This window comes from Dermacentor silvarum, chromosome 11 (genome assembly GCF_013339745.2).
Source record: "Dermacentor silvarum isolate Dsil-2018 chromosome 11, BIME_Dsil_1.4, whole genome shotgun sequence".
Classification (NCBI taxonomy): domain Eukaryota; kingdom Metazoa; phylum Arthropoda; class Arachnida; order Ixodida; family Ixodidae; genus Dermacentor; species Dermacentor silvarum.
Window position 1 is genome coordinate 104,215,141 of NC_051164.1, and position 27,147 is coordinate 104,242,287.

Consider the following 27,147-nt stretch of genomic DNA (forward strand, 5'->3'; position numbering starts at 1 on the left):
AAGACACAAGTATGTCTACGGACTGACACTGTTTTCAAAACTGCGGAAGCCCGACGTACCGCTTGACACTATAATAGTACTTATCTGCTGTTGAAAATAATGGACCGTGGTAATTGTAGATGGAAACCGATCAACCTAGCGGAAGTGCCGTGAAAATGACCAACAACTGTATGTTACAGAATGGCTTCGAGAACTCCACTGAGCTAGGGACTTACGTTTCCCGAGAACAATACCGTATGCGTATAATTTTTCAACGGTCAAGAAATTGATCTCTGTCAGGCTATGCGCTGCCACACGTCTCAAAGCAGCCACGTAAGTGCTACCATAGGCTGCATGTTTCTTTTCTAATACGAAGCCCCAATATTTGAAAAAAAAAACACTCCGAGCACACCTAAGCACTTTTTATGAGTTGTGAATGCGATCGCGTTAATGCTCAATTAAACGCCGCTAAACGGTCCCTCCAGTTACGAACTCCTCGCGGGGAAGCGAGCGCGCTGCGACGCTTGGCGCGTTTTGATTTGGCTTTACCGAGGCGCAGTTAGATTGCAGGCGAGAGCTTGCGTGGGCAAGGAACGCGAGGATAACACGGAGCGAGGGTGGCGTGGCGTCGCGGTGATGCCCCTCCCATTGCGCAATACCGCGCCAGCGCGTGTCCCCTTTCAACCGCTCTCCTCCGTCGGGGTCCGAGCTAGGAAGCGCAAGCCAGTGTCACCAGCGCGCGAGGCGCGCTCGTGACGTTCTGTCGCTGCCAATGGGAAGATAGGCTGCTACAGACGCCGGCGGCTTTTAGGGGCGAAGCACCTTAGGGCCGAGCCTTGTCCCCCCCCCCCTCCTCGTTGTCGTCGTCCGTAGCTCTGGTTTGCATGGAATCTGCTAGGGGCGCTGCGGTGCACACGGGCGTTCGTTCCCGACGCGCGCTCTCTTTCTCTTTTCAGCCATGGACGATAACGGTCGCTTCTGATAACGGCGCGCCCGCTATGGATGAAAAGGCGATAGTGGCGGCTCAACTGCAAGTGGAGTCGACGGCTGACAAAGCTGCTGCAGCAGGGCGACGCAGACAACAAGCGGACCCGGAGTCTAGGGCGCGGGCAGCTGCAGCAAAACGGCAACGCCATCAAGCGGACCCGGAGCTGAGGGCTCGCGAAGCTGCAGCAGCACAGCAACGACGGCATGCGGACCCGGAGCTGAGGGCTCGCAAAGATGCAGCAGTACGGCAACGCCGGCAATCGGACTCGGAGCTGAGGGCTCGCGAAACTCGCGCTTGAACCGAGCATCGGCGCCACCAACCTCAGGTATAGAGAATGCTTCCGGCGTTTTGCCGCCGCTTGCCGCGCTCTGGCCGCTTCTGGGTCCGCTTGCCGGCGTCGGGGGGATTCACGGTTAACCGAATGATCCCCCTGTGCTTCGCCCACTCATCATCATTCACTTCGTGGATATGCGGTGTTTTTTTTTCGCTCAATGGGCCGTTTGACGCTTTTGCATCAATATATTCAGGTATCCATTCTCACGTGCTGTCCATCATTTATACGACCTTGCGCTCTGATCCTTCACCTATAGCCTTGCGTTGATGTGCCCTGCTACGTTTGCTTCTTTACCAAAATTCTTCCCGAAAAGTGAAGTAAAGTAGACCGAAGTTAGAATATCTTGCTGGGTGCAGGGGCGTGATATTTTAATAAAGAGAGATGCGGCTAGGTGCGTAATTATACGCTCTTCTCTATCTTGATTACCTAAAACTATCATTTCCGGCTAATTCAGCGCGGTAAGGTATCTTGAAATAAAGGTGTAGCGTCCAATAATAATTCTTATTTCATTTGTTAATGCTTCAACAAAATCGTACGCGCGAATTAAAAACAATTTTCATATACAAAAGATTCTCAGTGAGTCGGCGTACTTCAATGTGCGGCCACTTCGGAGCTCCGTGGCGAGGACGGGGAACGTTCCTGCTCCACCACAATGTTACGCGAAGGACGAGTCAGTAAGACGAGCAACTATTTACAGGTCATATTTTCAACAGCGGTTGCAGCGCTGACAGTTTAGATTCACCGCGCGAGCCCAGCTCGTCCTTCTTCCTCTTTTATCGAGTGATGGCGCCCGCGCGCTTCGTTCGAACAATCAAATACCACACGCGTGTAGCAATATGAACAGAAACCGCGGCAATACGCTGCGAATCACTACTGAACGAATTTTTCACACCGTCGTTTGTCCACCTCAGATACTAGTCTCTTGTGGCGCCGACCATTTATAACGAATATAGAATTCGCTACAGAATTATACAGTGTTATAGCGAAACCAGAATACGGATGCAAGTTTATGCTGACCTTCATCCCTTCTTTTTCCGCTTTGTTGAACGGAGTGCGTTCGTAGAAGAGCTGCAGCTTCTGGTTGAACAAGTCGTGGTCGAAGGAATACCTCAGCGCGGCAGTTGCTTTGCGTTCCTTGGCTTCGCCTTTGAAGGCAACATCAACATTCACCACGTGTGTAGCCGGCAATTCAGGGTCATTGCCTATTTGGTCGTGAGGGTTGAAGTGGCTGTTGCGTACTGCGCCGGAGTCGAAGAATTTGTATGTAATATTTACGTTCTACCTGCGTGAAAGAAAGATGTTTGTCTTTAGTCAGTTTTCATGGTCCATTTAATTTGAGAGGTGGGAAGTTTGTCCAGCAGAAAACTCTGAACGTAAACGTACCTCTTTGGTCGGGTCTTCAGCAGCGGGCGCGAGGAATATCTTGACGTCACGAGGATGCCAGTTGGGGTTGATCGTGACGTAGTAGAGCTGCTCGCGCCACGTCATACTGCTGAAGTCGCGCAGACCCTGTTGCAGGCCCTTGCTCAGTAAGTGGCCTTTGACGGCCAGACCGACGCCGAAGGCTTCGTCGAAATACTTGTGATCGAACTGCACGACGTAGAAAGATCATTAAAGGCAGCAAAAATTATCGTCCCGGAGGAGGAGGAGAAAGCAGAAAGGAAAGGCAGGGAGGTTAATCAGACGCACGTCCGGTTTGCTACCCTACACGGGGAAGTGGTTTAAAGGGATGAAAAGAAAGGAGAGAGAGGGAAGAAAGTACTTTCAGGATGAACACATGCGGTTGTCCAACATTTCACAATCGGTCACTGAGGCCAGTCGACTTCATGAAATGTAACAATGCCCGCGTCGCTTTGTAAGCCTGCGACGCGTGGGGCCACGGTCCAAGAATCTTTGTCTCTGAAAACGGTCTTCTGTCTGATCAGTTAAGCACACTCCGGGGAATGTCGCGTTCGATTTCATAAAGATTACAAAAACACGTGTTCCACCCTCTCCTCTCAGTGGCACGAGTCACAGATTGGTGTGTCGGACATGCCCAGAAGGAATGAGTACACTTTCATACCAGGAAGAGCATGAATCTATACGGGAAACTCATGTGAGATTTTCAGAAACAAAGTTTCCCAGTTGAAGAAAAAGTTGTCCTGCTGTGGGGATCGAACCCAGGGCTAACGCCTTGTCAGGGCGGTCGCTTTACGATTTGACCTAACCAAGAGGCTTGCAGATCACAGGGAGAGGGGAACTAATCGACAACTCTAAGCAGAGAAAGAGTGAATAAGGCCGATGAGTTCTATTGAAGACCAATAAAGCGCTGCAGTTTAACGGCTTATATCAATAGATGAAGCTATTAAATCAGATTAACTTCGCGACACGTGTTAACTCCTGGTAATAGAAGAGAGAAAGAGAAGAAAGGGGAAAGACAGGGAGGCTAACCAGATGAGAAGATCCGGTTTGCTACACTATGTTGGGAAGAAAGGGGAGGGGGAGGTAAACAGACAGGAAAGTAGAAATAGAGAAATAAAGGAGCACAGACACGCAATCACAGTCGCTCACTGTCACCGCATACTGTCACCACACAGCACAGTAGCACTTGCAGCACTGTAAACATCTGTTAAGGCTACAGCCGCTTGTCCAAGTCTGTTGCCCAGTTTCTTATCTACTTCTGAGTTCTTTTTTAAAGTCTGTAAGCACCGTCCTGCTTTTATACTTCGATGTTGGGCTGAAGGGGACACTACGGACCGGCGATAGCTGGAGCACCTTCTTTGATGTTAGCATTACTACTTTTTGGTATAGTTGTATAATACTTGAATTGAAGACGTAGCAAAAAAAAAAAAAAAAGAAACGGTTAAGGAGCGAATCGGACAGGAAAGAGCATCGCAGAAAACAGGGACCAACTACAGAACAAATATTACGTAACAATAGCTTCTGTACTCCACATCAGGAACTTAGCATTGTCCATAAGCTTAACTTAAATACTGGTGATTGGAAACGTACAGTGGTGCCTAAAGTTTTTACCTTAACTCATGCCTACATAAATTATCGTAGTTTAATCACGAATGGCATGTAGAGGGAGAGAAGACAATCTGAGGGCACACATTTAAAGTAACATCATATGAGTAAATGTTTTTTACAGTCGCAACTGCCGCACACTAAAATACATAGAATGCAATGAACGTACACAATAATATACACGAGTATTAGCATTTTCGCTAGGCCTTTAAGAGCGGCAGCTGTTCTTATATTTGGGTTTATGCATATCGTGCTGTACTCACGGACAACTTTCTGTGTCAATAAACAATATCCATGGGGGCAATGCACGCGCAGGTAAAAGCACTCCTAAAAATACTCCCACATTTTCATCCACGTTATTTTAAACTGGGGAACATGAATTAAAGGAACACTTTTTTTACGACAGCAAAATAAGAAAAATAAATCGCGCGCCACTACACTCATTTCAAGGTGGATTACCAGCGGTGCAATTTAGCACATGACATAGCGGTTACACCGAATGTAGATGAAAGGTATGAGCAAATTTTACTTCTCTTGTGCGGTGATGGCGGTCATCGCGAAGAAAGACACACACGCAGACAGTTTTATCTTTCGGACGCGCGAGAGGCCGTGGGGGAGGGGGAGGGAAGGGAGGCGACGTTTAGCTGCGGCACCAAGTGCCTATTTATATCAGAGGCTCCAGCAACAGTCACCAACGCCGCACGCATTTTGAGCTAACGCGGGCAAAACGCCGATGGCGTCGACAACAGTTCTGCGTGTTGTTGCTACCAAAGCCGCTCACCTTACTTCGTATGACATTGCTGTGTTGCTATCGCATTCATTGCTTCGCCCTTAGGGCGAAACTGTGACATTTTTTTTGATGGGCGGCACACGAAAAGACACACATTTTTTTGATCGGCGGCGCACGAACGCGCACACACATTTTATTGCGATAGCAATTATATGGACACTCAAAAGCAGATTTCTGCCGTCGGCGTCGCCGTCGCCGTCGCCGTGAGGTTCCGTATGACGTCAATGGAGATGAAATCGTCGCCGCGCGCCGAACGCTGTATGTGCGAGTGAAAGGGCGCGAGGGACGCGCGCTTTCACGGGGAGTGAACGCACGGCGGAGAACAAACGCTTGTCTGCGCTGTGCTCCCTTAAGGGCTGCAGAAGTAGGCGTCTCTTTCTCCTCTACAATCACCATATATGTAGAGTAAACGTACCTTCTTCAGACGCGCGAAAGGCCGTGGGGGAGGGGGAGGGAAGTAAGGCGACGTTTAGCTGCGGCACCAAGTGTCTATGTATATCAGAGGCTCCGGCAACAGTCACCAACGCCGCACGCATTTTGAGCGAACGCGGGCAAAACGCCGACGGCGTGGACAACAGTTCTGCGTGTTGCCGGTGCTGCTGCATGTCCAAGTTTTTACAGCTGATAAAGCTGCTATCATTGCTCCATATAGCTCTCTTCAAATTTGCTATCGCAATTGATGCTTCGGCTTTCAGGTGAAACTGCGACAACTTTTTCTTGACCGCCCGGCACCGCCGGTGACGTTTTCGTTGCCGTTCCCACCGTTGCTCTTCGGGAGGCGGGACTGTACGCGGCCTCGGCATTACGACGACAGAAGTGAAATTCAAAATTGAGAACGGCAACCTAACTTTCTGGTTTTATACACATTCGCGTGGAAGGCTACCACCACCTCGAGGAGCCGTAGGAAACTAGGCACGCACGATGGGACCGCCACCCGGCGGAAAGTAGATACGCGCGACGGGACTGCCACCTCTGGAGAGCAGAAGGAAACTAGGCAGCAAGCGCTTGGAATGACGAAAAAGAAAGGGCAGTGCGAGCGTACACATCGCCGACGCGGGTCGCACAGCGGCAAATCTTTGAGAAACCCTTATATATAAATCTACCTGAGGGTATACTGATCTCAAAGATGGTACGTATTGATAACAAATCTAATAAAAATGCATATACAAGTGATGAAAAGTATAAGCTTTTGCGTAAAATGAAGCGATGTTGCATCATATTCGGGAGCTGAGTTTTTGCACACGCAGATTCGTCGACGGACACGAAAAATGCATGGTACCCTTGTCATAAATAGCTTCGCTGTAATACACTACTGAGTTTTAAATCTGACTTGTTTTTCTGCATTCCTCGTCTGCGTTTAGACATATGCGAAACCGCCGAATGGGGTGAACGCTACGCTGATTCGGTACCACTTCCAGGAAGTCGGAGGCGCTGTTAATACCTGCCGTACTACTTGGCGCAGTAACACGCGTGCGGAAGCTCCACCCCCTCTATGAATGAATGAATAAATGCTTATTTCCCTCTTTAAGAAAGGGCGGGGGCCGGGTTGGAGAGCGGTAGATGCATGTGCTCTAGTCCCAGCAGGTGTCTGTCCCCACCTTCTGTGGCTAGACGTCCGTCTACCAGTCGTGCTAGGCCTCCGCTACCTGCTGAGCCCACATAAGGACTCGGTCCTGTAAGGTGGGATCGGAGCTACGCAGGGCAATCTCCCTCAGCTCTTCGCTACAAATTAATTGTTTGAGGGCGCGGGAGGGGAGATTTGATGGGCCATTGCTACATGATGTGGGAGAGATCTGCTGTCTGGACAGGCCAGAAGCGGCAATTGGGTGTCGGGTATGTGGCGGGAAAGAATAAGTGCAAAGTGTGCGGGGCAAGAAAAGTGCGAGTTTGTAGTTGGCGCCACAACGTTTTTTTTCTGGCGCGTGCTAGGCATAGAGAGAGGTGGATACACCTCTTTTGATACCACTTCCTGTAGCTTTCCAATCATTGACACAGGAAGTTGTGCAAAGTCGAACATTCTCTCACCTTAGTCAGTTCTTCGGATTGGTACAGGGGCTTCTGCAGGTTCAGCAAATTGTTTGCAGTGACATCGATCCCAGTTCTCGTTTCGAAAGGCATCACGTATGTGAAGGGATGGAAGTAGTGTTTGGCCACGTTCCACGGTAAGTGCAGCGGGCGGTGCAGGCTCAGCTTGCCTTCCGCCGCATTCAGGTTGACCTTCAGGTCAAGAGGCCACGATATCACGGTTCTGGCGTGGTAAGAGGCACCGACGGTTGCATTGACGAAGGACAGGGCCAGGCCAAACGACTGGTACGACCGGGTCTCGTACCTGGATCCGTGATTGAAGAAATGAGCTTAACGCGATAGTCCTTCGCCCGCCACGGTGGTCTAGCGGTCACGGTATCGTGCTGCTAAGCACGAGGTCGCGGGATCAAATCCCGGCTGCGGCGGCTGCATTTCGATGGGGGCGAAATGCAAGAACGCCCGTGTACCGTGCATTGGAAGCATGGTACGAAGTCCCTGGTGGTCCCAATTATTCCGGAGTCCCCCGCTACGGCATGCCTCATAATCAAATCGTAATTTGGGCGCGTACAACCACATAATTCAATTCAACGATAGTCATTTTGTGTGCAGGGTCTCTGAGGCAGTGGAAGCTGCGTGTGTCACGGCCTGCGTCGTTGAAGCGACACGAATAGTACTGAGCCAATTTCAACAACAGAGCTTTGAACTGGAAGGTATACCTGGCAGCGATTTACGGGCTTTGTGTTTTTTTTATTAGTAACTTCGGCATTAGGGCGAATTGGGTATAGGGGTGCGAAGGAAGAAAACTGTTCAGATCATTTGTGAATTGTGCGGATATTTATGAATTTTTGGCTGCTTATGGATTGTTTAGGGTGCTGGTGCTTTTGAATGAGTATACAACCGTAGTACACTAGAATGTTTAGCTCTCTTTGACTTTGGCAAACGTTCTATGTTTTTTTTTTCGTTTTCTATTACCGTCTACAATCTGCTTCTTTCAGTACAGAGGGTTTCACAAACGTGAGTAACCGAAGTAGAATTCGAGGGTTCTGTCAGCTTCCGTCCTTTTTAACTGCGGGTTGCTATGTGAAACAATTTACAGAGAAGTGCATGGTAATATTTCTCATTGTAGGTGTCTCTGTGACTTCTCAAATGCTTTGAAGTGATCTACTTGAGAAAGATAAATGATTACACCAGAATAGGGATAGATGCTTATTGCTTAAATATAGCAGCCTTACGCAATAGTGTTTGTCGTGTAAGCTAGCTGCTCTACATCCTGCAGCAATTCCAGGAAAAGCGTAAAACTCAGCAAATCATTTCTAAAGAAATCGTTATTAAAGTGGAGGGAATTTCAATAATGGGAAAAATGGTCATCTGCACGACAGTAGCACGTTGATTTATTATAAATGGTTAGATCAGGACGATTTTTTCTTTCACTGTGCAATTTCTCTATTAGGAATCCCTAGGAGTGTCTTTTGCTGCTTCTTGCTACTTACGTGTGTGTGAGAACTTTACTTTTTTATTAAATCGCTCCCACTTTGCAGATTTCCGCTAAGATTGAATTGCCTGCCCGATATACTTCTGCACTTCTAGCTGTCGATTATTTTGGATCCCCGCTGCGGTCTGCTAGACTCCTGGTTATCTCAACTGGTAGAGTTGCCGCCTCAGATAGGCGTTTGGTTTCGGGTTCAATCTCCGCGCCAGGATGAACTTTTCAAATCCCATCGAAGCTTTCGTTTTGAGAAACTCATACAGGCTACTGAGGTGGATGATCATTTTTCCTTCATCGTGGAACTCAATAGCACCATTTATTGTAAGATTATTTATATTTGCAGATGCGTCCAGTGTGGACCATTTAATTATTTGCCACGCCGGCAATGTTCCTGGTGCATGATTTGCCTTTCTGCTCCTGTAACTGTTCACAAAAGGTGCGAAGAACTTCCCGAGCAAACATTGAACAGCCTCTGTCTCTTCCCCTCACAACGTACTGTGACGATCAAATAAAGCAGCTACACTACTCAGAACTGGGTCAAATCGAGAAAAAAATGTGGGCAGCTCACAGGTAGTGTCCCTTAATGTCGAAGTTCATCTCCCCGTTGTCTCCATGCCTGATGCCATCGAGGCCCTGGCGATTGGCGTAGATGAAGTCCATCTGTTTGTGGTCGAAAAACAGTGGAACGCCCAGCTCAGTGGGCGTCAAGAACGTCCAGTCTTGGGTCAAGGAGAAAAACTTGCGGCTCCCGCTGCCCGCGGACTTCTTGGCTGCTTTGTCTGGTGTCACTGCGATGGGACATGCGCGTTCCACGCGTGAGCAGCTCATTCATTCTGTTGAAAGCTTGATTTTGGTTCTATTGCAGACAGTTCGCGACGTAAGCCGGTGATAACATAGACCCATGCCAGAAGTGGAATTTTTAATATTTATTTTGTTCCGGCAACGCTCGGATTTAAGGAATTCCACGGCACTAGAGCTAAACGCAAGGAAATAGGCCTGAATCTCCTAGCACCGTGGCAGAAGAGCAAAGCCTACATCTACCGAAAATGCAACCAAAACGTGGCCCTCTCAAATACTACACAGTATTTTACATACACTAAAGCACCAAACAGCACGATTTAACGTGCAACTAATAAACTACCTAATAGTAGCAAACAGAATGAGTTGATACTGATTCATCTTAAAAGCTTGGAGGACGCTTAGGCTGAGCCTTTAAGCGATATCATTCAAAGATCCCTTACTGCTTCTCACGCTTCCCGGCACCTGCAGCTTATGTAATCGTAATGTTCGCCGGGAACCGCATGCGGCGAACGCTATGCACGAAGGCGAGCTTTCTGGTAGAAACGCGGCCTCTTGCCTGGGCCGATCCCGGAGGTAATGCATAGCCGCGCCAAAAAATTACGTCATTTTAAGGTGTCTGTTATTCTTTCGCACTTTTAATATTACAGTCTGAGAAAACTTGGCATAAAATGCATTCGCTGTCGGTGTTTTCTTTCGTGACATTTGTTTGTGGTCTGTCATTATCAAAATTCCGAGCAAAGAATGTAAGATGAGGTATGAGCAAAATAATTGGTGAGGACGGGGAACGGCGCTCTCCCCCAAAATGTTACGCGGATGAAGGGTTAAGCACTGGAGACTATTTACAATATATGTTTACAAAAGGCAACTGCAGCGCTGACCAGTTCACCCGACAGCTCCAGAGCAAGGAACAGTTCGTCTTCTTCGTCGGGGCATCTCCGCGCATCGCCCACAAGAAACACGCAGTATGCATGTATCAATATAATGGTGTGGAAATATAACTCGCGTATATGGCATGTCATATAGCAAGGCGGGGCATATACATATACCTAAGTATACACGGAAATGTTCGCTCACGGACAACGACGCCGACACCGGATTTTCTGCGACACGGGGCCCTTTTCTGCGACACACTAAAAAGCGAGAAACAATTGAAAGGAGGTAGACATGACATATGCGCTGACTACAAGTGAGCTTCTACTGTAAAAACTGAATGAACATAAGGCACATAGAAACACAACGAACGCGTGAGCCCGGATGTCCCCTTCAGACTTACTCTACCCCACATATAAGATAAACTTGGGCGGAAAAACCACCGAAACATCTTCAATCTTTACGTTTAGGTGACAGTTTTAAACAGCTGTTCCTACATAGTAGTGAACGGTGTCGTATGTAGAAAACAGTGAGCACACAAGAACAGACATGAATTGCAAACAATCTAAAAAAAAAATGCAATTTTGATTCTCTCATGAACATAAACAGCGATGAAGCTTGTTATGTATATGAAGTCAATTAAGGAAGAATAAGTGTCAAGTAAATTAGGAACCAGTCAGCCATATTAAAGTTAAGGAAGAATAAATGTTTAGTAAATTAGGAACCGGCCATCTTAAAGTTGAGTGCCATGACGTGTTTTGTTCGCATTTAAACGAAATCTCTCTGATAAAAGAATATGTGGTACCAGTGTATGTAGAAAAAAAAAAAAAAAAAACGTTATACCTTTGGAGCAAAAACTGCATCCCCGTGACTATTTTTAATTTTAAATCACAGCCGACTTCGCGTTGCTGTGATTCAGTTCATACCTATAAAATTGGTGGCGCATCCATCTTTCGGAGATGATTCATGAACTAATGCGATAAGCAATCTATGGTATGATGGGTGTGTAAATGGTGATGATGTTTTCAAGCGACGCTTGTATTGACAAGTGTCGGTGCCGTTGAATGTATGACTGCAGAAAGCCCGTCGCGCGCAATTGAAGGAAAACGGCGGGAAAGGCTAATAATTTCAAGCGACGCTTGTATATTGCCTCACAAGTGTCGTCGTCGGCGGCGGCGGCGGCGGTGGTGGTGTCACGCTGAAAAGTGGGCCAATCCTGGCGATCGTGCAAAAGGGTCCAAGCTCAATGGCACATACCCGTGTGAGCTCGCGGACCTGTAACGCGCCCTTGAACAACCCTCGGCACATGTGGGAGACGCAAACCGACAAAATCACCAGCCCTTCCCCTGTCGAGCAAATGGGGTAAGCGAAGCTTGTCGTCCTATTCTAGCATGCCGATTCTAGCGTGACGGCTTCCGAAGCCCAGGCCAAACGTCAGTGAAGAGCCGCGTACCCTGAGTTTAGGGCAAACGAAGCAGAACGCCTGCGACAGCGTGGTCTTGTCACAAGCTTCGCTTGTACCCCCATATTTTTGACAGGGGTAGGGATCCTCATATTTTATATGTCATGATGATCATTATAAAGTGCGGCACATACCCAGCGACACATAGCGAGTAACACATTCCCTGTGACCCAAGATGGCGTGAAAAAGGGTAGATTGACACTGACATACGGTCTCCAAAGATTGCTAATCGCATTAATAAAACGCGGCAATAGAAATGACTGTGTGCCCGTGTATGGATGATCGAAGGAATGGTATGAAGGATTTGCATGGAACACACTATCGGCGGCTGTTGTATGTGTTAACGCTGAGACGTGGAGTCAGGTAGCTGGCTGGAATGAATCTTTGAATTTGGCGGATGTCTAGCGCTACGATTACGAGCCTTAGCGCGGGATTTAATCGTGTGCTTAATACCTCTTACCTTTCGCCTTCAGTGCTTCCAAGATAGACTCGTCAAAGTCCCAGGTGTCGATGGTCTGCCCAAACACTGACAGGCTAAGTCGAGCATACGCCGGGTCGTACTCACGGATGGCAATTGGCAACTGCGGAGTCCGAGGAAAAGAGATATACGCGCAGGCATTATAAGTTATCAGCGGCATACTCGTATACACGTGGAGAGGAAATGTTAGATCCGTATTTGTGCAATAGATGCGACTGGGACTGAAGAAATTATTCGGACTTAATCTAAGAAATGGCTTCATGTGCTTTTCTTTAACGGAAGGCTGATTGCAAGCAGTATCGCAACTTTGCGCAGTTGCGTTCGTGAGGTTAAACTTCCCGCCGTCATCAAAATTGCGTTTACGAGCAACAGATTCCCCCCCCCCCCCCCCCTCCAGTCCTTCCATTGCGAAACTGTCTTCCTTTCAGCATTACTGTTCACGACAATGACTTACATTTTTGTTCTGGTCAATCAAGCAAGACCGCGAGCTCCAACTCGCGGTCTCAGTGCAGCCGCAAGACTGGTCTTTACACGGGTTTCCTTATAGACGTAACTTTCCACCCGTTGCAAATGTGTTTAATTTCGTCCCTGTTTGTATTTATAGGGACTAAGGACTTCTCATTTGACCCTTCGCAGCGTTTAAGGGTCATGCGGGCCAAACGAGACCCAAATACTGGACGAGGTGGTGTTTTGTCATAAATTTACAGAACACGTGCAAAAAATTTAAGAAAACGAGGAACGGAATCCAACTATTGCGCATTGAAGGAACACATTGTTTCCGACACAAACGACACATCAACGCATTGTAGATAGACTGCTTTGAACCCTTGTTTGTGTTCTATATCCTTCATTTTTTCCCACTTCGAGCTGCCGAAGCGACATGGCAGCACCTCCTCGCAGTCGTTCTAGTCATTTGCGTACTTGCCTGGAACTTTCTGCGTTGGATGGAAGGGCGTTTGCAGGGACTACCTGGCCATATACCATGAACGTCCCTAAACATTTAATTATTCGCGTTCCGTCCTGCTCCTCAAATCAACCTACACACCTTTTAAGGTACCAAGGACTCGTGAATATTTGGCCACGGCGGCCGCATTTCGATGGGGGCGAAATGCGAAAACACCCGTGTACTTAGATTTAGGTGCACGTTAAAGAACCCCAGGTGGTCCAAATTTCTGGAGTCCCTCACTACGGCGTGCCTCATAATCAGAACTGGTTTTGGCACGTAAAACCCCATAATTTAATTTTTTGACTCGTGAATATTTTAATACTGTGCTTTGTAGAGGAGGGGGGGGGGTATATATTGTTTTTTTTTTTCAAGGAACATAAAAGGTAAACACTGGCCGAGGAAGGAATTGAGATGAAGAGAACACCGTATGAACGAGTTTAGTCCCGTTGTGGCTAAACATGTTCCAGAAGAAAAACACGAAGAGGAGCAAAGAGAGGATAGCCAGGCAGTAGTTAGTACGGTCGTCCGATCTTCGTTTGTTTCACCCGCCGTGGTTGCTCAGTGGTTATTGTATTGGGCTTGTGAGCGCGATGTCGCGGGATCGAATCCCGGCCACGGCGGCCGCATTTCGATGGGGGCGAAATACGAAATCACCCGTGTACTTAGATTTAGTTGCACGTTAAAGAACCGCAGATGGTCCAAATTATTCTGGAGTTCATTACTACGGCGTGCCTCATAATTAGATCGTGGTTTTGGCACGTAAAACCTCATAATTTTTATTCGTTTGTTTCTGTTTTTTACGCTAAGACTTTATCCCGCGGCAACTTGTACGTTTGGATGTAAAACTAACCCCAGCATTCAAGAACTTTCCTCCAATCAGCACTCCACCTCGACCGAAGAAAGTAGAGGGCAGCACTGGCCCTCGACAAAAGTGGTCACTGCTCTTCAATTACACTTAATGGCAATTCTTGGGAAGCGTAGCGACTTGATCAGTCAAGAGGCGGTGGTGTTGTGCTCAACTCAGTAGAGTGAAGCAAGAGCTTTGAGTAGAAGGATAGTTTGAGAATACGCGGGTAAGAGTTGTCCTCTGTACGCAGCTTACGGGATATTACTTACGGCATCATCGATTTGTTCTCTCTCGTCCGCCGACGCCTCTCGCGGAAATCGACGACGGCCCATGACGCTCCATATGTTCCTCGAGGATCCCGGCTGCGGCCCGAGGAGTTGGTTGAGCAGCTTGTCCATACCCCAGCTCTCGAACGAGATGGCCACTGTGTCGTGCGTGTGTCCGGCCATGTAGTCCTTCATGCTGACGTGCAGGTTGCGGGGCAGGTAGCTGTCGCGCGAACGAATCATCTCGACCTGGGTCATGCCGCCGTAGTCGTACTTGTCTGCGTCGGAGACAGGGGCGGTAGAATATCAGCAGTGGTCGAGCAAGCGATGTACTTAAAGCCACCGTCTCGACAAGGCGACTAATGTTCGTCTGGGTAACAGCTGTTGCCCCGACAGCTGTTGCCCCGACAGCTGTTGCCCCGACAACTGTTGCCCCGACAACTGTTGCCCGGATGACGATAAGATTTCGAAACGTTGGCTTCTGAGACATCCAGTGTTCGGTCACTGCTGATCATTTCAAGTCTCCGGATTTATGTCAACCTTCTGTGAACGGAAGTGGTTCATGATTTACAGCGCGAAAAGACGGAGGCAAGAAAATTAAAAGAACCAGGGAAGACACAATCGCTGCCCCTTTTCCTCGCTTACGCATCATTTTGGGCTATAAATAGTGAATCTGTTCCAGCTTTTATTTATTTATTTATTGATGTAGTACTTCATTCTTGAACGGACATGTGTCTAAAGATTTCAGCGGTACTGTGGCCAAGTGTACAGAGGTTCCATACGCAATAAACAGTGTAAACAGGCTGCATTATACTTCATGCCGAGGGGACACTGGGATGCATGTTGTAACGTGGCCTCCGAGACTGCATGTGTGCCGTTGCAATCTCGGAGTCCACAGGTGTAAAGAAACATAGAAACAAGATGTAGAAGATGTGTAGGCGAAAGTAAGTCGTTGTGTGGTGCTTACGGTTGTAGCCGGAAGAGATGAACATGTGGGACGATGTACTGTCGATCGGCTTCCTGAACCGCGAGTGGCTGTCCCACAGAGGCACCACGTAGCGCAAACGCTGAGCGCTGCGTAAGAAGGCGAAAGATCAGCTTATTCCTTCCGGAAACACTAAATCCGCCACTGTTTCCGGAGGCTCCTGCAATAGTTTTTTTTATTGGTAAAAGTGGTGGAAGATAGGAAAGTGGACTGAGAAAGTAAGGAAATCGGAAAAGATGAATAAAACAGAAACTATCGAAAATAGGGATTAAAAATATATACATAAAGGATGACATCATTGTGAGAATGATTGCTTAACTAAAAAGAACACCTTCCCCAATCTTTTACACAACATGATATCCGGCACAGCTAAGAATTAAGGCCACTAGTTTTATTATCGCTTTGCCCAGTGACCACTGTTCGGTGGACATTCGATTACCTGTGTGCCTTTTTTGAAAGACACGCCTAGGTTAAATGATCACGGAGTCTTACGCTGCCATATGCACGGTAAATCCGCCTCGGGCGGCATTGGCCTCAGTTCGCCCAATTAAAAAAAAAAAAAAATCTGCCTCAACATTTAGAAGCACGCCTACATAAACTTTAAGCGGTCAGTCACGTAATCAGATTGCTTAAAATTATATATATATATATATATATATATATATATATATATACGCAAACAAAAATAGAAATGCGGGAACTTGAAGTTTCTTTTTGTTATATCTTTATGACAAATTCCCGCTTACAAGGAATGGCGTCTTCCACCTCTTGTAAATAATTGGCGATCACATTTCCAACGTCTCGGAAGCAAACGCTTGGTATGTCCCGCCTCCCAATCCTACAGTGAGTCTTATTTGTTTAGAAAGCACCAAGAGATCCTGCAATATTTGCCATCACTGGTGCTTGCGCCTAAGAACATACAACAAAGACGACGCATTAACTCGAACCCGTTCTCTGCTGTGCAACTCACATTTCTTCGGTGGCAAGGGTACTCGGACTCGGCCAGAGAACGGAAGGCACTGGTGACAAATGCCACGACCTGGTCGCTGGGTTCGGTGACCATCTCGAGTCCAATGTGGCGCAAGACGTACAGCTCAGGGTCGGTGGCCAGAACCACGAGGAAAGCGGCGATGCGGATCTCGCTCGGTTCGCTGGTGTTGTGAAACACGGGCAGGGCGGTGGAGCGAGCCTGAAAGGTTTGACAGGAAGGCGATATATGTCTAATTGTTTGAGCAAAGGTGCTGCAGTGCGCACACAAGACGTAGGACATGGGCAGATTAACAACAAACAAGCGCGCGCCCTACTTTCCTTTCTAGTGCGGAGTAGCCATTTGATCGAGCATCGACCGTCTGCCACATCGGCGGAACCTGTAGGCACGTCGCGTGACTTTCTCGTATCCTTTGTACTGTGACTCCTGGCATTGGAAAGCTTAGAGTGTAAGGCGTACACCGACGAATTGCTATTTCAGCCGTTGTGCAGGTACCCAAGCCGCGCTGGAAGCAAATACAATGTAAATACAGTGCAATACCAGTGTCGGCCACATGTGGGTACAATAGAACCAACATGAGTCCACTTTCATTCTATATTGCAACCCTTTCGAGCTGTTAGGGTTCTCCCAACTGTAGCGGTAGTTACGTGCTCTTTATGAAAGATGCGAAAAGCCGAGCTGTCATTTTACATCAGTACCTACTGACATCAATACATACCGTTCTCCGAGAGGTTAATAAACTCACAGGAGCGTCGACCGACATGATGGTCAGCGCCGTGTTGCTGAGCTCAGCTACGAAAATAACGAAGGAAAGCACACGTGCATAGAGCAGAGTCTTGTTCGACCGTCGTGTGGTGGGCTTTTAAGTTAGGCTCCCAAAGGCCATGCAGCTTATCCGCTTTCAACGCAAACAGAAAGGCGTACATGGTCTCCAGTAAGCACAATGGTTAAAACAACCCATGCTTATGACGAACATCCTCATTTCAAAGGCGTGCGGTAATGTCGCTCCAAAGATCTCTGGAAAATATTCAGTAGAGTATTTATCTATAGTAAGCTCACTGGTATGTGCTTAGTTTGGTTGACCTTTCGTGAATTCTGTGCCTGTATACGTGTGCTTTCTTGTGAACCTAATTAATGTTTTATTATGTGCCCTGACTAGTTTAATTATGTGACTGGAATTTGTTTGGACTTTAGTGTAACTGAACTTTGTGTTTCTGTATTCTTTTCTTATGTCCTCGCTTTCGAGTTGGTCTGACTTGTCCTAAGAATGAGTGTATGGCGTACTTGTATTAGTTAATTTTTAATTTGAGCGGGATTTTATGTAAATTTTTCATGTCTGTGGCCTTTGTTATTTGAGCATCTCAATGGGAAATAATTATCTGATGCCAATTAAAGGCGCTATCTGCTAAGCATGATATATTAAGAGAAAGAAACGTATAAGCATATAAACAGCAGGGCTATGCCGTTTTGAATGGAGTAGCCTAGCAGACAATGTTCTGTTACCGGGATGCTCTGTGTGCATGCGACTACCCTCGAAGCTTATGTAGGTGCGCACCGTGACAGAGCGCTGATGGACGTGCCGGTTGATTGACACTCCTGCGAGGTTATTAAAATGACGAAACTGTACCGTGCAGTCCACTGTTAAAGCAAGCGCTCTAACAACGTGTGACTGTTATAGTGCTAAAGCTCTAGCTGTAAGTGCTGGCTGGATCTACGTCAATACACTGCACAGATGTATAGAAAGGTGTCAATTACACCAACCGCAAGTGATGGGCTTCAACACTGGGCGATTGAATGTTTGACCGAAGGAAAACTTTGCCCGTGCACCACAATCACGTGTTCTCTTTAACAATGAACTCGACTGTACATTCGCGTTGTAACCTATGCGAAAGGCTTACTTGGTGTCCGAACAAAATTGAATTTCGGCATTTATGTGTTTTCTTGAAGAAACATTTGCATCTTACTTGTGCGAATGCTGCTCTTTAGCTTCTTAAACAAGAACACGGGGATAGTTCACATTCCGTAATGCAGCTTAAGGCAGCATTCAGACGATGGGGCAGACTGGATGAATTATAGTGCAGACGAGCGCTGACGTGGCTGAGCGGCAAGGAATCACGCCGACAGCGGCATGCCTGCGGCACCCTTGCTTATGGTGTGAGTACACGGCTCTGACCCTCGTCACGCTCATCCGTGGACATAATCAATGGTCCTTCAAGTCCCTATGAGTCCAGCTGAAGCTGCTCACCGGCTCGGGGTGGCGTTTGGCTGCCTGCTTGAGGGCCCACAAGGCGGCCATTCTTTTCTGCTCGTTGGCGTGCCATTTGGGACAGATGAAGCGCTCCAGGTACTCGACGGCCTTGCGCGTGCCCAAGTTTCCGGCCACGCTCAAGAACACTGTGCTTTGGTGCTCCGGCTCGTTCTCTACGTCCCCTGGCGTCACTGAGTACTGCAATAGAAATTAATCATTAGGAGAGATGCTCTTTGCCGGTAGTGCAAGATATTTGTTTCTTTGATAAGTTAAGACGCATTAGTAGGCCGGGTAGCACGCAAGAAGACACGGACAAATGAGGGACACTTAAAGCATGGAAAGGTACAGATGTCGTGTGGCACATGTCAGATGGGAGTATATTTCTATCACGCCTGTTTTGGGGTTTCTGAAATACTGTTAGTCCTATGTGCCCGGTGGTCCTGTTGTACACGTCTCTTCTTTGTGCATGTTCTTTGAAATCTATCCTGCCTATACTTATGAAATGAAGGAACTAGCCAAAAACAAAGACTTATTGTAAGGCGCGAAGGGGCAGGGTTAGCTGCTGTGGGTATTTAGAAAAAAGCTCAAACACACGACATAAAAGAGACCGGACGGGCGCTGAACATCAACAAGTTTTGATTACAGATAGGCTGTAACGTTGTTGACCGTTACTGCCGTTATCCTAGAAAAACCAGTTGGGGTTCAGCGCCAGTCCAATCTTCATGATGGGCATGTTCGTTTTGTCATCGCTGTAAAAATGCCCGACATTATTCCCTCACCGCACGTTCATACATGTTGAACACCATCTGGCTCACAATTCTACAGTTACAAACTGACTGCTATGTCATGACCGAGTGCGTCAACTGTGTTTCCCCGAAGTGCGAGTACTTTAGGTATTACGGAAGGCTCACGTTAAAGAAGCGCGAGACAATCTCAGGGCTACAGGTGCCTTTGTCCTCCTCGTGGTCTTTGTTAGCGTGCAGGCATCCGGAGCCGCCGGCGATAGCGCTGGCTGCGAGCTTGCAGGAAGACCACGTCCCACGGTGGCTTTTTACGGCCTGCGACTTGCACGAATCCTGGAACATGGTGAAAAATCATGAGCTACGGGTCTCCGGCTGGCAAGGTTGTAAGGTGTGAGACCACTGGTAATGATAGACGCTGGATAAGAAACACTGACGACTAAAATTATTTGCGCTGTATTTCCTAAAACAAAGCATTACCTAAAAAAAAAAAAGTCGCCGTTTCGCGCAAAAGGCGAAGCATCGATTGCGATAGCGAATTAGTCGAGAGATATACGAAGCAAGAACAGTAGTTTAATGGGCCGTATAAAGTTGTAAACATTCGCTTACTAACTAAATAGACAAGAACGGTGTCACGCGCGCACAGGAAAACATGAACACACCTCGCTCGAAGACCGCGGAAAGTAGCTGTGAAAACGCCGGAGTGAGAAAGCCCGCCAGCAGCAGTGGGCAAATAGACCTTCGCGCTGTCTCTCGTCTCGCTTCAACGCGAAATTCACTGGGCGAATGCACTTTGTCCCCATCGCAGATCGCTTTGTAGATGAGGCCCGCGCTCGCGGGCACTTCGCCCACGTAGCAGATCGCTTTCAAGATACGGCCGCGCGGGGAGCAGCAGCCGACGGAGCATAACGCCTCCCCCCCTCTCCATCTCCGTCGCCTCGCCCCCGTGTCTCGCGCGCGCAAAAAAAAAAAAAAAAAAAAAAAAGGAGCAGCACTTTAACCCAATCTTTCACTCTTTACAACTATAATCTCTCTCTCGCGCGCGCGAAAGACCGCACGCTTCCAGCCTGCCTCATTCACACAGCCGTCAAACGTCCCGTCGCGTCACCGTCACGTCAAAGAAAAAAAAAAAAAAAAAAAAATGGCGCAGTTTCGCCCGAAAGGCGAAGCATCAATTGCGATAGCACATTATTAGGGAGCTATTCGGAGTAGGAATAGTAGTTTTATCGGCTGTTTAAACTTGGACACATTCTGCTTCTAACGGAATTAACAAGCGTGGTGCAAGCGCGCACAAGCAAGCATGACTATAGATCACACTCAATGACCGCAGACAACCACTGTCAAAACGCTGGCAGCAAGCGCAGCCGCCGCAGTGAACGAAGGTTCGTGGAAACTGAACGGCGAATGCAGAGAGCATACAAAGGTCAGAGGCGTGTCGAGATCGCTTTTAAGAGATGGTGCGGGCGACCGCTGCAGCCGGCCGAAGTACAAGTACAGTTGTTGGGCCGCGATTTTGTAGCGATGCCTTCCGCTCGATTATATGCCACTTTTATCATCCACCGTTCACGGCCGGTTGATCGCTTTGATAACGCGGGCGGGGCGTCGTTCTGACCACTGACAAAGCGCGAAGAGTGCGGAAAGGAATATCATCGGAGAAGGAATCGCTGCACAATCGCGGCCCTGGCGGCCCGGGCGCCCGCGCCCGCCCGCCCGGGCCTCTGTATCTTGAAAGCCATCGGCAACACGGACAGAGTCCACCGTGCGTTGTGTTTCGCGGCTTAGTTCGCTTTGATGCGAGAGGCCACACGAAGGTAAATTCTCTCGCTGCTGCTGCCGCGCTTCCTCACTCCAGCGTTTTGATAGCGAGTGTCCGCGGTCATCGAGTGAGAAGTGTCTATGTTTGCTTGTGAATTTAGTTTGTATGCATATGTTTACAAGTTTATACGGCCGATAAAATTACTATCCTTACTTCGTATAGCTGTCCACTTTCGAAGCTTCGCCTTTTGGGCGCAACTGTGACTTTTTTATAAGAGGAACTGATTTGTCTTAAAAAAAAAAGAATGACTTTAGCACGTTTGCATTTTTACTTTGCCAGCATGGCCTAAATAGGATATTCTTTCAAATCTGTGACGTCACAGTGACTTAATGGCTTTAAAGTTTGGCTCAAAATTAAAAAAAAAAATTAATTGTTACTCATTTTTTTCTGATCAACCTATTTCCTCGAAACAAAAAAATGGGGGATTTTGAAGCATTCAGCGCCCTTTTAACTCACACGGTCGTGACAGGCAAGAGAAGCGCCAAGAACAATGAAAAACAGTGACGTAGATGAATTAAATGCTTTTCATACACTTGAACTTCTAGCAAAATGCTATTCGAGATGGCTAACGTAAGATAACCTGTTCTTTGGCTAGTCAGGCGATTGCCTGATGAAGCCATTGTGGCGCAAATAAAAACGAACACAAAGAACACAAGACCGAACACCACGGGTGCGTTGTGTTCTTTGCGTTCGTTTTTATTTGCACCACAATGGCTTCATCAAGCTATTCAAGTAAACTTGCATCAGATACCTGAGCATATGTTGCTTTATTGTGAATTCCTATCGTATTTTTTCTCAATATTTGGCCGAGGATTCGTAAAAAATGCGGACGTAACCTCAAGGGCTCACGGTCAAGAAGACTGCGTTGGGATATATCCAGGACGAGAGTGACCAGCATGAGTCTTCTTTTCAAGATAACATTGGAATTACAGTCACACTAATTAAAAGGGTCAGTCGAGAAGCCGGAAGGTCCATGTTGATTTTTTGGAAGCTGTTTTCGTCAACACGTGTTTTTTTTGTCATCGTAATTTTGGAATTTCCTCCAGAGTGGAGTGGGCAAAATAGGGGATGTATAAATTTCTGAAATAATTGAAGAGCTAGTCCGAAATTTACAGGATATCTTACTCGCCCCGTTTCTGGTCTTCTGTAGACGACCAGGCAGTCTGAAGCGAAAGATCTCTCTCCTCACTTATTCTACCTAGAAACCGAAGAGCACATTTGTCCATTTTGCACAAACAACACAGGCCCCCTCGCACACATCCTGATGGAGTGCACTTCACTCAAATACAATATACCCCCCATCTCCCTCCGTCGCTCACTACCCCACCCCATGAGCGATGGGAGACCTTACGGTCCAGCCCCACCCTGTCGATCCAGCTCGCGCTGGCGGCTAGGGGCCAGGAGCTGCTGGCCGTATATGGATCCCGAAACTAGGGAACCACCCCATCGGACGTCTGAGAAGACGCCGTCATTTGAGCTCAATAAATGTTTTTTTATCTCTCTCTCTCTCTCTCTCTCTCCTCACCTATCAATTTTCCGTCACAGCGCCTCCGTATGAAGATACAACATACTTTTGAATGTTCCCAGTATTGACGACTACATACAAATCTCACATAAGTAGCTGAGTGTAAAGGCACTCCTCCATTAAATAATAACAACGTCATAGGTTACTTCAGTGCGCAAAGTAATGCGGGAGAAAGGTAATTATAAGATGCCCTACCAGCTTGGACAAATGTCTGTGTATCACTGCTGTTATTTTGTGTTCTTTTCTACATCAGAAAGTAATCAACTTCATAATTGGCGCGTCTACTTTTAACAAACATTGCCGTTCTTTGCTGGATATTATGTCTCATCTATAAGAGGACAATATCCTTAATGAAATCATTTTTATAATTACAAAGACTGGCTTGAAGTGGCTTATATATTCATGCGATTTTATATATTCATATTAAATTTTTCATATTAAATTTTATTTGCAGAAATTCTACTGCATTTCCAGGAAAAATATATACATATGGAGGAATTAAGAACCCTAGATCACAATATGTGATTGAAGGGGTTAGATACCACTTTTAACTGCAAAGCACATAAGCACCCATCTCTGGTACCACTGTTATCTCCGTAAAGGAGAAAAGCTCCTCCATTCACCAATCACAGACGTGCTGCTCTATTTCTGCACTTAATGTATTTGAATGGAGCGTTGACACTTGCATCTACGGCGCTTTTGGACGAAATAATCTCTAACAGGGGGCCTAGTGCGGGGCACAACAGGTTCGGTATCTCAAGCAGTTGGTTTGACTTTTGACACAGTCTTCGCGGACAGACTCCACGTATATGCTTTGTCTTTATGACCGCTGCTTCACAGACGATTACTGTTAAATAAAAGAAAAAAAAGAAGAAAAAAAAAACGCGTTAGGTGCTTCGTGCGCCCTCGAGAGCTCTTTCCTGTATGGTTCAGTAACACAGCTGCTCTTATTTATTTTTATCTTGAGATAGAGCTTCCATATGCTGTACACAAATTCTGGCACAATATGGCAGCCTGCCATATATCGAATGCATGAGCGAGACCGTCATCTGTGCTGCTTCTATCAAAACAATCACTCACGCTGATTTCTTGAATCATGGCAGTGCTGGCTTCCTTCAGGTTTATTTGTATCTTGTTGTAGAAATAATGGGCCTCCAACTTGCTGAGCTTTCCGCCTTTGATCAGGCTCAGACCGTAGGCGATGTGCGGATTCGATCCGGTAGCTCCAAGAAGATCCAAGAACACCTTCCTGCAGAGCACACAGGAGCAACAATGTAACGTATCCTATGTTCGTGCGGCGAGCATTCTTTGGGAAATTCACGCACTTTTCGGTATGTTGGTATCTAACCTCTTTCACGCCAACTTGGGTCACTGGTATGTACCACAATGTATGTGCCTAAACAGTCAACGGGAGCCATTGTGTATGAGCCACTGGATAGATCCCGAGATAGACAACCAGATCAAGAGCCAAGAATTAAAGGATTCGGCATCAAAAGCGCACGAGCGCGGAGAATGGCAGTGAACAAAATGGGACCAGAGGATGCACTGAGCGAGGAGCGTTGAAGTATACAGAAGTGCAGATGTCGCGGTTACAGAAATTTGCGGAAGTCGGCTTCACAGAAGCGAAGAATTCGGTAATACGGTGTATTGCTACATTGCTTTGAGGCTAATTGGATTGGCGTCACATTCGCTGTGACATGGGTGAACCTGAGCCATCACAAATGTCTCTACGAAAAAAAAAAAAAAAAACTTGACGTGAAGTGACGTGATACAAAGTAGCAGAAATGTTGCATGGCGGGCAACGTATTTAGTGGTCAGCCACTATTGTGTGAGGAGCGCACATTTTTGTTAATCGCCGTGTCCATGCGGAAGCGGACCCTTTCATGCAGGCGCAAGATGCATGTGGACTTCCTTACAGCGAAGCTGTTAAGGGCTAGGTTCCCCAGGATCGTGTCCGCGTGTCGAAAAAAACTATCATCAGCAGCATTGGCTCGAGCGTCGTCGTCTTTTAACACGAAAGTGTTTTATGCCGGGGTCCACCAAGACTTCACTGACGTATTTCCGTCACGGAAATACGTCATAGAACATAATACAAAGAAAGAAACCAGAAGAAAAAGTTCCACAAACATGCAAAATTTGGAAATCGAACCCACGACCTCTCGGTCCGCGACGATAGATCGCCGAGCGTTTAACCCATTGCGCCACAAACGCATTTGCAGAGAGCTACACAGACGCGCCTTATATATCTAACACTCCTCCGTGTACCCGCGCTCTTGCTCGGGGCGGTGCCGCCGCCTACGAGCAGAAAAGAGAAGTACTGCATTATGACACTAACGCGCACCGACAGTGAACGCTTCGGTGGTCTCAGCACTACGACGCCTCGATGCCAGCATTCGAAGGGACGCTGGCATCAAGAAGCACTACCAACGCCACCTAGGTGGCGTTCACCGTACTCAGCACAGCGGAGCGTGGCCTCCGCAATTAGCTCTGAAAATGTTTCTGAAGTTGATCGCGGAGGCTGCAATTACGACGCGCTGTACGCGCTGATTTGACTCGGTGACGATTCAGTTACGTGCTTTGTCTTGCGCGTTGTATTAGTGTGTCAGTTACGTGCTTCGTCTTTCGCGTTGTGCTAGCGTGTGCAGCGTAGTGCAGCTTCCATATGCACGACGGTTGCTCATGGTCATCGACGTTGGTAGTCGTGATGGAGGAGACGTGTCACCAGGCGTCAGCGTGGGTGCATCAACGCCTAAGGGCGCTTTAGCCACAAAACACCAATAGACATTATATATCAATGTGCAATAAACATTACACTACTTCTGTGAAGACACGTTTCACTTTCGTGTTCTATACCGATTCCTATATAAGAGGGATCAACCACATTTTTTTTTAGCACACGGCCCCTTCTCCCTGCCGGCCGGCTGAGCCACCGCTATTTCTCTTCTCTTGCGGCAGTCGACCTTCTTTTACGCCCCGTTCCCCTTTGAGTAAAGTTGGGCCTGGCTGCGAGGCTAGCGCAGCAAGGCTGGTGGAAGCTGCGCCCGACTAGAGTTGAGCACTGCTGGAAGGCTAGCGAGTCTAGGCTGGCGACGCTCCTTCTTTGCTGGATGGATGAATGGATGGTATGAGCGTCCCCTTTGAAACGGGGTGGTGGGTTGCGCCACCAAGCGTCCCCCCGCCTCGGCGCCACCTCGTGGAGTCGTATGAAAACGCCTGGTTTGCGGCGTTTTGAAACTTAAAATTTAAAAAAAGTGTGCGTTATACTGAGGTTTTCGCCGGATTTTACGTTGCTTCTTCATTATGTGGCATAGGTCACTCTGGCGGCCACGTGAGCGTGTTATCACTTGTGTGCGCGCCGCGATTGGCTTAGCCGTCTTTAATAAAACACTTTAACGGTATGGTGATCACGACTGGGTACGTTCCCCCTGCAACGCCTACGAAAGACATCGAAACGTTCATGATAGACTTGTTGGGTTGGGTGATGCCCAACGACGATACGTCCACTCTCATCGTGGGGGCAATATTGACTACAGCAGACCCACCATAGTCACAGCGTCGCGGGCTTCCATCTTCACAGCAGTGGAAGGGCTCTGAATTTTTTCCTTTTGTTTAATGATGTGTCGTTTTGATGACCGACTTTGCTGGATGTAATTTGTTCATTTATGTCATCATTATTCAGACAACCGGTACGCAGTTGCCTAAGGGACTGACGTAAAGGCTAAGCACGCCTGACCTAACGCCTGCACCCCGACTCTCTCCCCCCCCCCTCCGAACATACAACCCCCTTTCCTAACTACAGTTATCTCAACATTGACTATACGAGAACAAAATTTGCACAGAGGAGAGAAAAAGAAAGACATGCCGACTAGACATTAGAAGTAAACAGATTAGATGTACAAATATCTGCCAATGGCTTAAATAGGCAAACGTCATGGAAATGAAAAGGACACCATACACAACTTTCAAAATCAAGAAGGGGCCCGACAGATGGAGCAGCACACTGTGCTTTAGAAGTTACACAAATAGTGTTAAAATGCAACACCGTAGAGGCTTGACAACTTGACAACATCGTACATACTTGACAAGGGAACAGCGCAAGAGACACGAATGACAAGAAAGGAGACAGTCGTCAGTCAGCGCTGGTGTGTGTCTCCCTTCTAGTCTTTTGTGTTTTTGCGCTGTTCCCCTGTCGTGGGTTGAAATGCCTCAGAAGAGCTGGTCAACGTTTCGAAACGTTGGCCAGCCTTTCTGAGGCACTTTATTCCACGCAGCAGCAGCAACAACAACGACAACAACAACGACGACGACTTGTGAAACAAACGTGACATATGTATGACACAAAAATCAGTAAACATGGTGCCAAGTTAGTTTTGGGTTGTCACTGCCTGTATTGCTGCAGTTCACTATTATAATGCAGTATGACTGCTGATAACTGCTGTATCACTGCATCTGTATCACTGCAACTGTATCACTGTATCACTGGCGCTTTAAATAGTAGGCCACATAAAGTCGAGAAACATGAACTAAATAAACTAAAAAACAAAACAGGGACACACAATAGTGCTCG

At 47.4% G+C, this 27,147-nt stretch overlaps 1 protein-coding gene across 1 annotated transcript in view; it reads right to left on the reverse strand.

Annotated features, from left to right (window-relative positions):
• Window positions 1-27,147, reverse strand: part of LOC119432807 (vitellogenin-2) — a 48,045-nt gene that overhangs the window by 10,418 nt on the left and 10,480 nt on the right. The window contains exons 9-19 of the mRNA XM_049659430.1: window positions 23,661-23,829; window positions 19,411-19,575; window positions 18,497-18,697; window positions 16,211-16,452; window positions 15,246-15,352; window positions 14,282-14,556; window positions 12,202-12,322; window positions 9,177-9,396; window positions 7,123-7,426; window positions 2,685-2,891; window positions 2,319-2,579 (exon numbers count right to left, since the gene is read on the reverse strand). Of these exons, the coding sequence (XP_049515387.1) occupies window positions 2,319-2,579; window positions 2,685-2,891; window positions 7,123-7,426; window positions 9,177-9,396; window positions 12,202-12,322; window positions 14,282-14,556; window positions 15,246-15,352; window positions 16,211-16,452; window positions 18,497-18,697; window positions 19,411-19,575; window positions 23,661-23,829 (2,272 nt within the window). The remainder of the gene's footprint in view (window positions 1-2,318; window positions 2,580-2,684; window positions 2,892-7,122; window positions 7,427-9,176; window positions 9,397-12,201; window positions 12,323-14,281; window positions 14,557-15,245; window positions 15,353-16,210; window positions 16,453-18,496; window positions 18,698-19,410; window positions 19,576-23,660; window positions 23,830-27,147) is intronic.